At 37.0% G+C, this 13,030-nt stretch overlaps 1 protein-coding gene across 1 annotated transcript; it reads left to right on the forward strand.

Annotated features, from left to right (window-relative positions):
* Window positions 1-587: 587 nt before the first annotated feature.
* On the forward strand, window positions 588-10,757 carry LOC125131803 (killer cell lectin-like receptor 8). The gene is made up of 8 exons (XM_047788566.1): window positions 588-750; window positions 1,146-1,262; window positions 3,418-3,516; window positions 4,659-4,778; window positions 5,983-6,054; window positions 6,197-6,348; window positions 7,481-7,587; window positions 10,451-10,757. The coding sequence occupies exons 1-8, from the start codon at window positions 717-719 to the stop codon at window positions 10,569-10,571; spliced, it is 822 nt and encodes a 273-aa protein (XP_047644522.1). The 5' UTR covers window positions 588-716; the 3' UTR covers window positions 10,572-10,757.
* Window positions 10,758-13,030: the final 2,273 nt, after the last annotated feature.

Below are 13,030 nucleotides of genomic sequence, written 5' to 3' on the forward strand. Positions count from 1 at the left end.
AGTGGTAAAAAGCAAAAGGTAGCTACCCAACCATATTTCTATGAGTAGTCGATGGCTACCCAACCATATTTCTATGAATAGAATTTGTTTTTCCTTTGAAAAAAAGTCAGGGTTGGGGTGGTACCAAAAAAATTAAGCCAAACTGTCACTATTTGGATACATAAATTTTATTATGCGATCGCTATCTTCAAATGCCATTTTTGTATAGGCTGTCATTTAAATCCCTTTGAGCAACAGATTTGTTATTTCTAGTGTTATTCTTTTTTTTTATTCCTCTGGTTTTCTAAAATCTTAGTTTCTATATACTTATGTCTTTCTTCACTGCATACTTAATTCTCATAAAAAATTTCATTCTACTCAGTTATAACATTTTATGTCACTGGCTTTTCCTAATTTATTTCCAGAGTGATGGCATATTACCTGTACCAACCAGATGGCATTTAAAAGGCTTGTTATGCATCGTTTGATTAAGCAGGGACAAGTTTATTTTTGTGTATTAGAAATATATCCAGTTATCGATTGACATTTCCTCTGTGGTTTTTACCAAATTAAGTTAGTATCATACAACTCTAAGTAGCTGTCTCCCCTGGGGCTAAGTCCGGACTTCTCATCAGCTCTAGGAAGCTAGTGGCAGAAATAACTCTTCATTCACCTGCCAACATCTTTGAAGCTCTTCTTCACCACTGGGATAAAGAAATCATCTAAAAAGCTCCATAATGTCAAATTCTTCAGACTGTGAACAACATCCAGGTATTTATTTTTAAAATCTAAATGTCCTATGCTATTTTACTGAAAAGAAAATTTGTGTTATTTTTGTCTATCATAACTGCTAGTTATGATTATAGTGGGGGCATGAAACATCTTGTTTTTTTTTTTCCCATATTTTCCAAGCGTGTTTTTCAGTTTATTTAACTGAGATAATTATCTGTTTCTTGGCTAGACCCCAAGTGAAATCCACCAGTTTAAACTGTTTTAGGATAGCTGGATGGGCTGTTGAGTGGAAATGTGGTTTGTGTATCTTTGATTTTACTACTACTTATGGTTGTGTTTCTAGTGATTTTTGACAAGAGTAATGAAGCTCTTACGTTCTAGCCTCATTTGCTTTACAAAGTTGTAAAGTGATTCTGTGTATTCTATGCTAAAAGAAGACACAGAGCAGACAGAGACCATCCCTATTGCGGACCTGGAACCATCTCTTGCCCTCCCCCCTCCTCCTCCTGAGGATGAATGGCGCCCAATTCCTGAACACACCAACGTGGATGGTAAAGTGGAATTCCAGGTTTTATTCATTTTCTCTCTCTTTGTTATCATAAGGTACTTCTTCCTCTCATTTTATGTTTCTCTAGTTATTACCATGTGGAAATTTTCAAATTTAGAGACAATGTAAAGACAAGAAAATTTTGAAAACATACATGGAAGTCAAACAAAAGCCTATTTTCTGACAGAGAGGTTTGAAATGTTCACATCTGAAGGAGACTATTTAAAGATAGAAGAAGCCATTTGTCCAAATTTAGACTTGTTTCCTCACATAAAACTGAGAGACTTCAACATGATCAAGGTTAAAAATCAACAAACTTGTAGAAAAGACAAAGAAAGGTAGAACCCTATTACACGATGCCTCCTTTTTTTTGCTGTTTTATTGAAGTATAGTTGACTTACAATATTGTGATAATTTCTGCTGTACAACAAAGGGGTTCTATTATACGTATACACACATACAATACACTTACAATATTGTGATAATTTCTGCTGTACAACAAAGGGATTCTATTATACGTATACACACATCCATTCTTTTTTCCGATTCTTTTCCCACATAGATGATTACAGAATATTGGATATAGTTCCCGATGCTGTAGAGCAGGTCCCTGTTGGCCAGTCCTTCCATATACACAGTGTGCATATGTCAGTCCCACAGGATCACACGCCTCCCTTTGACCATAATTAACTTTAAACATAGTTTAACAGAGCAGAACTTCTCCACCTAGGCACTAATGACATTTTGGGCTAGATAACTCTTTATTGTGGGGGACTCTCCAGTGATTTCAGGCTATTTGGCACCGTTCTTAGCTTCTGCACACTAGACACCAGCACCATTCACCCTTCAGTCGTGACACCAAGAAGGTCTCCAGACATTTACAAATGTCCTCCTAGAGGACAACCCTTCCTCTGGTTGATAACTACCAGCTTAATATTATTCAGAACGTTAGAGAAATTATTAGGCTGTCAGCTATGAATATAACCATTCTCTTTGATGGCAACTTTTCACTTTGTTTCAGAAGTGCAGTTCTGCCAAAACATAATAAATCTGTTTTGGCGGGGAATACATCTACCAGTAAAAGAATATCAACAGTAATCTCTGCAAGTTCAGTTTCTACAATGTGAGGCTATAGCATATTATTCTTGTGAAACTGAATACGTTATAAATGTCGTTTGATCTAAACCAAATATTGTCAGCTAAAACATTCACAAAGATTTACTGTAATTCTTTATGAGGGGAATTGAGGGGAATATACTAGTAGTCATCGAGTTCAAATAAAGAGTTCTGTCTTAACAATAGCACAGATTTAAAATCATTAAGTATTTCTCCATTTGATCGTATTGATGAGGATCAAGTAATCTGAACTAAAACCTTGTGCCTGGTCCTTCAGGATATTTAATAATACCTATATGTAAAATTTTCACCTATGCTAGAAGTTCTCAAAGACACACTCAGGTTTCATGACTCACTAGGAGAACTCACAGGACAATATACAGTTGTATTTGTAGCTAAGATTTAGGACAATGAAAGGTTAATGAGCATAATCAGTAAAGGGAAAAGGCACATGGAGTGAAGCATGGGAGAGACCAGGCTCAAGCTTCTAAGGTCCTCGTCTGGGAGACTCACACAGATCACAGGAATTCCCCTGTAGCAAGTTGTGACAATGTGTTAAATGTCGCTAACCATGGAAACTCATTAGGGAATCAGTATTCAGGGCATGTATTTGAGACTTAATCACATAGGCAGCGTCTGCCTGGCATGTCACGAAACTCCAGACTTCTGAAAGGAAAGCAAAGTTTCAGCACATGATATTGGTAGCACTAACAGTTTAGGTACTGTGAGCTATGCTTATCAACCCATGGTTGTGGGAAGCCCTGCTAACGTCTAAGTTGCCAGGTCTCAGCCAAGGCTGCCCTTGTAAGCGGGCTTTTCAGGATAGAAGTCAGATTTGCTATTTAATTCTTTTCTACCATCCTCTAAAATAGTTTTTCCCCCTTATTTAGCTTGATAGTTAATAGTAATTCACATATTGGGCATTATTATTCAGAATATTTAGGACATTTTTAAAAACAATAATAAAAGGAAAATAATGATATTACCCTTTCAAATAACAGGAGCTTACCTTATCTCTGATTTTTATTCACTCTGTTTCTTAGCTTCTCGTTTTCCCTTTTCTCTGTATGGAATAATTCCTGTGATCCTGGGAATCTTCAGCCTGCTGCTTTTGATGTTATGTGGATTCTTTGGTTATCAGTGTAAGTTGATTAATTGGGAGAAAATAATAGATTATTTATCAGATTATCATATTTCATTAAACCATTTCCAGATGATAGCTTTTGATAAATGTTTTCTTGCCATACTGAATAGAGGACAGGAAAAGAATGATTTGAAAGTATCACAACTTTTTACTCCATGAAGGAATTTAACCTGGTGAGCTCTCAATAACATCCCCCCCGAGGAGGGTATATTATTGAAATGACTGCAGAAGACATTGATATTAATGATTGATTATTATTATTTTGAAAATTACGACTTACTATGATAGTAAACTAGATGAATTTGTAACTCTCTTCACGTTGAAAATAAAAAGTAACCTCTTTTACAGCTTGTTCAAACTGCTCATTCCTGCAGCATCCTAAATTAGATCAAGAGAATGTTATGATAATTATTAAAAGTTATTCTCAACCAGTTGTTTAAAAATAGTACTTTCTTATTGATGAGGTTAGTTTGGAATTCAGCATTCTAAAATTTGATTAGGAGGTGAAATTCCATACATCATAGCAAGTCTTTTTTGTTTGTTTGTTTGGGTTTTGTCTTTTTGCTATTTCTTGGGCCGCTCCCGAGGCAAATGGAGGTTCCCAGGCTAGGGGTCAAATCAGAGCTGTAGCTGCCGGCCTACGCCAGAGCCACAGCAACACAGGATCCGAGCTGCGTCTGCAACCTACACCACAGCTCACGGCAACGCCGGATCGTTAACCCACTGAGCAAGGGCAGGGACCGAACCCGCAACCTCATGGTTCCTAGTCGGATTCGTTAACCACTGCGCCACCACGGGAACTCCATACATCATAGCAAGTCTTGATGCCAAAAGATCTAAGACTTCATTTTTGTTGTTGTTGTCGTCTGTTTTAATTCAATTAAACCACTGTCCTGTTACTATAAACACACGTTCTGTCTTATAAGGCATTAGGATGATATTTTAGATTTAGGCCTAGACTTTAGAAATAATAGTAGAGAAATGAAAACATACTTATCCAAATATCTTTTGATAGCTTTTGAAAACATTTATGGGGAGTTTTATTAAGGATACACTATAAAAATTAAGCTTTGCAATCTAAGATCCCACTGTCTCATAACTGAGCATATGTTTTATACATATCTGGAATTCTTGTTCTAGACTTTCAAAGTGTTCAGGAATCACAGAGTAAGATGAAGAGCTTTAACCAATGGAATGAGTCTTTCCAAAACAAAGATGAAAACTTTCTTCAGGTCCAGAAAGCTCTTGACCAAAATAAAGGTAATATTAGAGCTAGAATGAAGTATCTTTACAGAATGCTAGATTGTTTCTCTTGTTGTAGCTATAAAATGGTTGGTTGCCAAATGCAACAGGAGCCAGTATGGCAGCACGGTGGCTTTTATGGCTTTTGACTCTTTTAGTTCTTCATATACCTTCTGAAACTGAGTGAGTCTCACATTTACCCAATACAACCTCTTGAGTGTTTTATAGTAATTCATTAATTCACTCAATCAATCATATTTGCTCAATGCACACCAGAGGCTAGCCACTTGGCAGGTGATCAATGATAAATACCATATGAATCCTGCCCTTGGGAGGCTTAGAGAAAACATATAAACCAAAAAAAACCCCCAGACTTTCAGGTGTGCAGTAGAGGTATGTGCAAGGTGTTCAGGGAGCATAAAAATGGAAGAACTCAAATATCCTAAAGCAATGGTGTTTTCATAGTTTCTAAGTGCCTCCTAAGGAGAGGTGTTTATGATACTATGGCATTATAAAGCTTCTTTTTTTTTTTCGGTCATTTAAAGGCTGCACCCATGGCAATGGAAGTTGCCAGGCTAGGGAACCTACATCACAGCTCACGGCAACACTGGATCCTTAACCCACTGAGGGAGGCCAGGGATTGAACCTGCATCCTCATGGATAATAGTTGGGTTCATTGTCACTGAGCTGCGACAGGAACTCCACAAGCTTCTTTTATGTTCATTGAATTATAATATAAAAATAGTCTATGGTATAATAAATACATATTTTACAAAGGTCTTGCTTAAAATGTTATTTTTTTTGAGCTATTGAACTTATATTGAAAAATTAAATGAACTGAGAGTGAGTCATTATGTTAAAAGAACTCGTTTTTAAAAATTGAGATATGATTGACATATAACCTTTATCATGTCGCATAATCATTTCTTTTTTGTGTTGACAACAATTAAAATCTAGTGTCTCAACAACTTTGAGTTTATAATACGGTATGGCTGACTCTAATTACTAAGCTATGCATTTTAAAAGGCTGGTTTCTAAGCAGCCGATTACTTCTGCCAGAGATGAAACTGATTAACTAGGGGAGGGAACTGGACTAAAATTATTTGTACCTTTTGCCACTTGATAGTTATCACTAATTATTATTATTACAACTCTTGCAACAGTAAAATATCCGGTGTAATGTGTATTCTTATCTAATGTTAAGTCTCTCTATCCTATATAGAAATCCTAGAGTGGATCCTAAACCAGAATGAGTATCTCACCGAGGCTTTACGAGAACTAAATGCCAAACAAGGTAATTTGGATGTGAGAAAATTCTGAGATGATGGTCATGTTTAATAATAGCTTCATTCTTTTAAGGGAGAAAAGATTTAACGACACAAGGCCTTGTCTGTGAAGTTCTGTGGGCTCTGAGTTATAAATATTTTCTTTCCTAGGAGACAGGTGTGGACCTTCCCTGAGTCACTGGGTACAATACAGAAACCACTGCTACCACCAAACTCTGAAAATGGTTTCTTGGGCAGAGTGTTCTGATCTTTGTGTCTCTTTGAATGCAACATTCTTAAATATGGAAAGGCATAGATTGATGGTGAGATTGTATTTCATTCTTTACTTTTGGGATAGAAATAGGGAGTAGCCACTAGTGGAAGGGAAGGTTCGTCTGCTGTCCAGGGGCACCTGAGTAAAACCATGTTTAGGCACACTCTCTTGCTTCACTTTCTAGTCATCTTTCCCTGGGGTGCTCCACCTCTGTACACCTTGCTTTCTTAACACACCATGTACGCATTCACTGCATAGCCTTTGCATCTGCTGTTCCCTCTACATGTAATGTTCTCCTCTTGATGCAACCATGGCTAACTACTTCACCTCCTTCAACTATTCATTCTGTTATCACCTTCATCATGAGACTTGCCCTGACAACCCTACTTAAAATTGCAACCTGTGTATCAGTGCCCCCTCAGACACCTCCTCTGTGCTTTTTTTGTTTGTTTGTTTGTTGTTTTTTTGCCTTTTGAGGTCTGCTCCTGCAGCATATGGAGGTTCCCAGGCTAGGGGTTGAATTGGAGCTGTAGCCACCAGCCTACACCACAGCCACAGCAACGTGGGATCCAAGCCGCGTCTGTAACGTACACCACAGCTCACGGCAACACCGGATCCTTAACCCACTGAGCAAGGCCAGGGATCAAACCCGCAACCTCATGGTTCCTAGTCGGATTCGTTAACCACTGAGCCACGATGGGAACACCCCTCCTCTGTGCTCTTAAGAATTCTTACCATGCTCTAGTTTTTCATAGCACTTGTCACCTTCTCAGATACCACATCATTTATATGTATGTTGTTTACTTCTATCTGGCCCACATATCCCAGAAGATGGGAAGCTTTTCATTTTTGTTCAATGCTCTAATCTCAAGTTTGAAGAACAGGCACAGTGTTGAATAACTGATAAAATAATTCATATCTTTGTGTGGTGTCCTCTAGAGTATAAAATTTTTTTTATTTTATGTATATATATATATTTTTTCTTCTTTGTATTTAATTCCTGCTTTGAGAAACACTCAGACATTGAAGAATTGAAATATTTTTTTCAGTGTTTTATTTATCAGTAGGCATATTTAGACTGCATTATTTTTTATCTTTATGATTCTTTGGTATAAGTTCTATATTTTCATCTCCAATGCATTTATAGTATTAATATCTTGGTGTATTTTGGTTCCATGTAGAACATCATGAGGCAACTTGCAGTAAATCACACTTGGCTTGGCCTATCTTATCACGAAGAGGACAATCAATGGAAGTGGAAGGATGGCTCCCTTCCTTCTCTTGGCCTGTAAGTTTCTAGTACAAAATCTGACTCATTCCTTTTTCAATGTTTTTGGTTTAAAGAGATTGAGGAAATAGAGACGATTGCTAGACACAGAATTTAGATGTCTTTATTTTATGCTTTTAAATTTCGTATCATATTTTGTTATTTCATACTATTTTGTTCGTGATATAATGATTAGTGTGAATATACCCTTACTGTAAGATAATTTGAATGATTACAATTTCGGATAAGAAATATATTACAGGGAAGAGTATCAATAGTATGAATTTGGGGACCTCTCTGGTATTTTTACTGGGAAGAAGTATAGATTTGTCATTCTTCAGCCAAATAATTTGAGCTTGCTTGCTTGCTTGCTTGCTTGCTTGCTTTCTTTCTTTCTTTCTTTCTTTCTTTCTTTCTTTCTTTCTTTCTTTCTTTCTTTCTTTCGGTTTTAAGTACATGTTTTTCAATTGCTCTTTAGAAACACTGCACTTGGAGTTCCCACTGGCTCCAAGTGGCTCAGTGGAGATGAATCCAACTAGGAACCATGAGGTCGTGGGTTTGATCCCTGGCCTCGCTCAGTGTGTTAAGGATCCAGCATTGCCATGAGCTGTGGTGTATCGCGGCTTGGCTCTGGTGTTGCTGTGGCTGTGGCGTAGGCTGGCAGCTATAGCTCCAGTTCGACCCCTAGCCTGGGAACCTCCATATGCCCCCCGGTATGGCCCTAAAAAGCAAAAAAACAAAAACAAAAACAAAAAAAAAACAAACAAAGAAAAAACTGCACTAAACAACTATGGCAAAAACATTTTCAAGCTGTTTTATCACTGTGTGCCAATCTTAGATAATATTTCAAAGTTTTGATAATCTCAGTAGCTGATTATTTTTGTTTTTTCCTTTGGGTTATGTATTCTAATGTTTAGTGAGGGTGTTTTTTTAATAACCTATAATAATGCTTTTGACCATTTTCTCCCATTTACCTTTTATTTTTTGATGTAGTTCCTTATGTATTTAGTTTGTAAGTTCTCTTGCAGGCAGATTTTACCAGTTTTTTTCCTTTAGTTATTTGTCCTTTATGTTTGTTTTTATTATGTGAACAAATGGTTAACACAAGTATAATGAGATTGTCTTTATTCATTTGACATTTATTTTGAGACATGAGAGAAAAGCTGAAGCATGTACATTTGTGTTCAAATACACATATACTTTATATCTCTCTATGTGTATTTCAATTAGGTAATCAACTCTCAGAGTACTATTAAATTATTTTTCTTTCATCACTGATTTTATTTTTTATTTATTTATTTATTTGTCTTTTGTCCTTTTAGGGCCACACCCGCGGCATATGGAGGTTCCCAGGGTAGGGGTCTAATCAGAACTGCAGCTGCCGGCCTACACCACAGCCACAGCAACACCGAATCCTTAACCCACTGAGCAAGGCCAAGGATTGAACCCACAACCTCATGGTTCCTAGTCAGATTCGTTTCTGCTGTGCCGCTATGGGAACTCCTCATCACTGATTTTAATGTAATATCTATTAAAAATTCTATATCCAAATAACTTAAGTTATTTTTACATCTCAAATATTTCAGTTTGTGTTACTATTTTATGCGTAAATATACTTGAATATTTTCCCAGACTTGCTTGTACTATTGCATCAAATTGTTTGTCTATTCTAACTTTCATGATTTATCATTTTAATCATTGGAATTTTGTGACTTGAAAGTATTCCTCTACTTCAAACCTTATATAATGTTTGGAACATAAAACACTGAATAGGTATGTTGAATTACTGAATGAAATAACATGAAATATTTTGGCAATTTAATTTTCCCAGCACAGTTCAAATTTGTTTTCTAGTTTATCTGGCATTTTTAAAACAAATGTACCAAGCGTTTAATAATTCAGTAAACTAGCTTTGCATTTTTTTCCCAGATAGCACTGAACAACCAGTTTTGCTCTAGAGTTGTTGAAAAGTAATTTTGTTGACATTGACTTAAAATGTGTGTGAACATACAATATAAATAAAGATATTCTAGATTTTTAGTAAAGGACTAAATTTGATAAGAGTATTTGATAGGATCTATCCTATGGCATTTATATAAATGATTGTATAAATTAAGGTGAACATATCAGAGCAGAGGGAAGTGTCCCAGCATATTATATACACAGTTGATGCTTAAACAATGCAGGGGGTTAGGGGCAATGACCTCTCCATGTAGTGGAAAAATCTGCTTAGAACTTTCAATCAGTCCTTTTATAGGCGGTTCCAAATCTGCATATTATACCAGCCACAGATCCTGTAGTACTGTAATATTTACCATTGAAAAAAATCCACATGCAAGTGGACCTGCACAGTTCAAATCCATGTTGTTGAAGGATACACACTCACACTCACACATAAACCTATATATATATATATATGTATGTATACATATTCTAAATTTTACTAATTTTGGCCAGCTTTTGTATAGAATGTGTTTATAAGTAATATATGCCTCCTCCAACTATAGCTGGACATGCATGTGGTTGCTATCATGCTGATCTGTATTTGAACTTAATTGTGTATCCCAGATCATATATCCTACCTTTCCCACTATTGCCACCCTTTTCCAGCCAGACCATTCCCTTTTGCTCTATAGAAGAGTTATCCTTCCCATTTATAAGTATTTATAAATAATCATCACATTTAGTGAAGACATGTATTGCTTATATGCACATCACATTTTTATGTATAAATACATGAGTTCTTTGAAAAGAAGAGAGTGCTTTGACTCCCTTGAGTTCCCGACAGCACCAGGTATAATACATTTCACATAAGTTTCTTAACAGTGCTACTTAATTTGAACACAGTGAGTGGTCAGTGACTTGTGTTTTCTAAATTTCTCAGGAGTCTACCAGAGCCAAGCACGGATTTCCAGGGGAAATGTGTGTATGCAAATATGCACAGTGTTGGTACTGATAACTGTACCACATCCTTTTCCTGCATGTGTGAGAAGCCTGTCTGCTAAAAACTCAGAAGAAGAAGGTCGAAAGAAAAGCTAAGAAGTTTGCACATCCCAACAACATTCCAGATTTGTGATCTGACCACCTTTATTCCATTATCGATTCACGTTATTCAAACGCTTTTTGGAGCAGAAATGGATAAATGCCTTTGTGATAAAAGAAGACAAGGTCTAGAGTTAAAGAACTGTAAGTGTAGCATAAAAAACTTAGAAACTCAAAACCTGTTTGATTTTCTGAGAATTAAACAGATGAATTAATAAACATATCATTTGGTTGTAAATACTTAGACTTTGGGAATCTTTTTTATATTTTAGAATCTATTTATAATTTATGGTTGTGACCTTATGGAAATAAACCTTTAGAACAAATAGAGTGGGGAAATATAAATGAACATACAATATAAATAAATATACAATTAAAGTGAATACACAACATACAAAGGCTGTAAGAAATATAAAGAAATATCAATAGAAACAAAAAGCAGGGAATTTTTAAAAGTTAATTGTCATCTACTTTTCAAGTTGCTTGCAGAAGTCTTCCTAACAGGTTTGCAGTATATCAACTTCACTTACATCTTTAATTCCTTGCTTCTCGTCTTAGTGACGAAGACAAATATCCTGCCAAAGGCTACTTTCAGATAGACTCTAACTGATCATAAGAGCTAATAAAAAATAAAGCAGTGAAGGGCATTTTGCAGTGTCAAATGTTTAAATGATGTTTAGATAAAACAATCATAGAAGGCCTTGGCTAATCCATGTTTCATTCTGTTTTTGCTTTGTTAATCATTTTAATGATCTGGCTAATCCATGTTTCATTCTGTTTTTGCTTTGTTAATTATTTTAATGATCTAAATTTTCTCATTCTCTTGGGTAACTGTACTACTCCATCTTTGGTATTAGAAAATGCCTTTTAGACCTTATAATTACTCTTTATCAATAAAATATATTATAGATTGATAGAGCTATAAGCTATTCCTTCCTTCCTCCTTCCTCCCTTTATTCTTTCCTCCTTTGCATCTCTCCCTCCCTTCCTTCCTTTCTTTCGTCTTTTTTTATGGCTGCACCCAAGGCATATGGAAATTCCCCGGGCCAGGGATTAAATCCAAGTTGCAGCTGCAACCTATGCCACAGCTGCAGCAATGCAGGATCCTTTAACCCACTGTGCCAGGCCAGGGATTAAACACATACTTCCGCAGCGACCCAAACCACTGATGATACAGAGTGAGGGAATAGCAGTTGTTTACATCCAGACCTCCTAACGGAGCCTAAAAGACCATGGGCATCACATGGAAAAATAAAAACTGCTACAGCAGGAGTTCCCGTCGTGGCTCAGCGGTTAGCGAATCCGACTGGGAACCATGAGGTTGCGGGTTCGATCCCTGGTCTTGCTCAGTGGGTTAAGAATCTGGCGTTGCCATGAGCCGTGGTGTAGGTTGCAGACGCGGCTCGGATCCTGCGTTGCTGTGGCTCTGGTATAGGCCAGTGGCTACAGCTCCGATTCGACCCCTAGCCTGGGAACCTCCATATGCTGCGGGAGCGGCCCTAGAAAAGGCAAAAAAAAAAAAAAAAAAAAAAAGACAAACAAACAAAAACCTGCTACAGCAGCCCCTGCCTTCCATGCCCGCCAAAGTCATCAGCATAGATGACTTGGAATACTGACTGTGCGCAGGACAGGCAGGCTCGCCTAAGCCTGGACCTATGGTAGGTAGCATCCTGGTCAGGAATCCCTCATTTGGGATTAGTTTAGGGGCTTTTACTTTGCAGCACTCTGCATGAAGCTGTTTAGGGGCACCCAGGCTCTAAACAATTCACACAAATTTAGCTTGACTAAGAATCAGAAAATACAAAATCTCCAAATTACTGGTAAGTAGAAAAATAACCCCTAGGGTCTAGGAAGTTATTTCTAACTAACTTTTGTGGTGCTCTGGGGGTTTTAGATAAACTGGGCACTACCTCTGAAACAGGAAAAGCACACTAACTGTGAAGATCCTGCCAAAGAGTTCCAGCAGATCAGATTCTAGGTAGAAGGAAAGGGCTGAAAAGTGTGTTCTGGAACTTAAAAGTCATTCTTGAAAAGCAGCACTTCTGGGAAATGTATCAAGGAAGGAAGAAACACCTTTAGAGTCTGTACAATGAATGGAAAAAAGCAGCAAGTGTAGGCATGCGAAGTGGGGAGTGTCAGACAAAATGACATCTAAAAAAAGATCTCCTATCTACAAAATCCATCCATTTAAGATGCTGCCTCGCATTATCATTATATTGACAGAAGGAGCCACTCTTGACCTTGGAATCCAACGAATCATGGCACCTACCATCCCAGTCCACAAAAAGTATTTTCACTTAATGAAGATACTATAGGAATAACACAGAAAATGAGAATCAAAACATTTAAGCTGATACTTGCACAGCATTGTAAATCAACTATTTAATTAAAAAAACCACACAACATTGTAAATCAACTATAC

The sequence above is a fragment of the Phacochoerus africanus genome, chromosome 7, assembly GCF_016906955.1.
Source record: "Phacochoerus africanus isolate WHEZ1 chromosome 7, ROS_Pafr_v1, whole genome shotgun sequence".
Classification (NCBI taxonomy): Eukaryota; Metazoa; Chordata; class Mammalia; order Artiodactyla; family Suidae; genus Phacochoerus; species Phacochoerus africanus.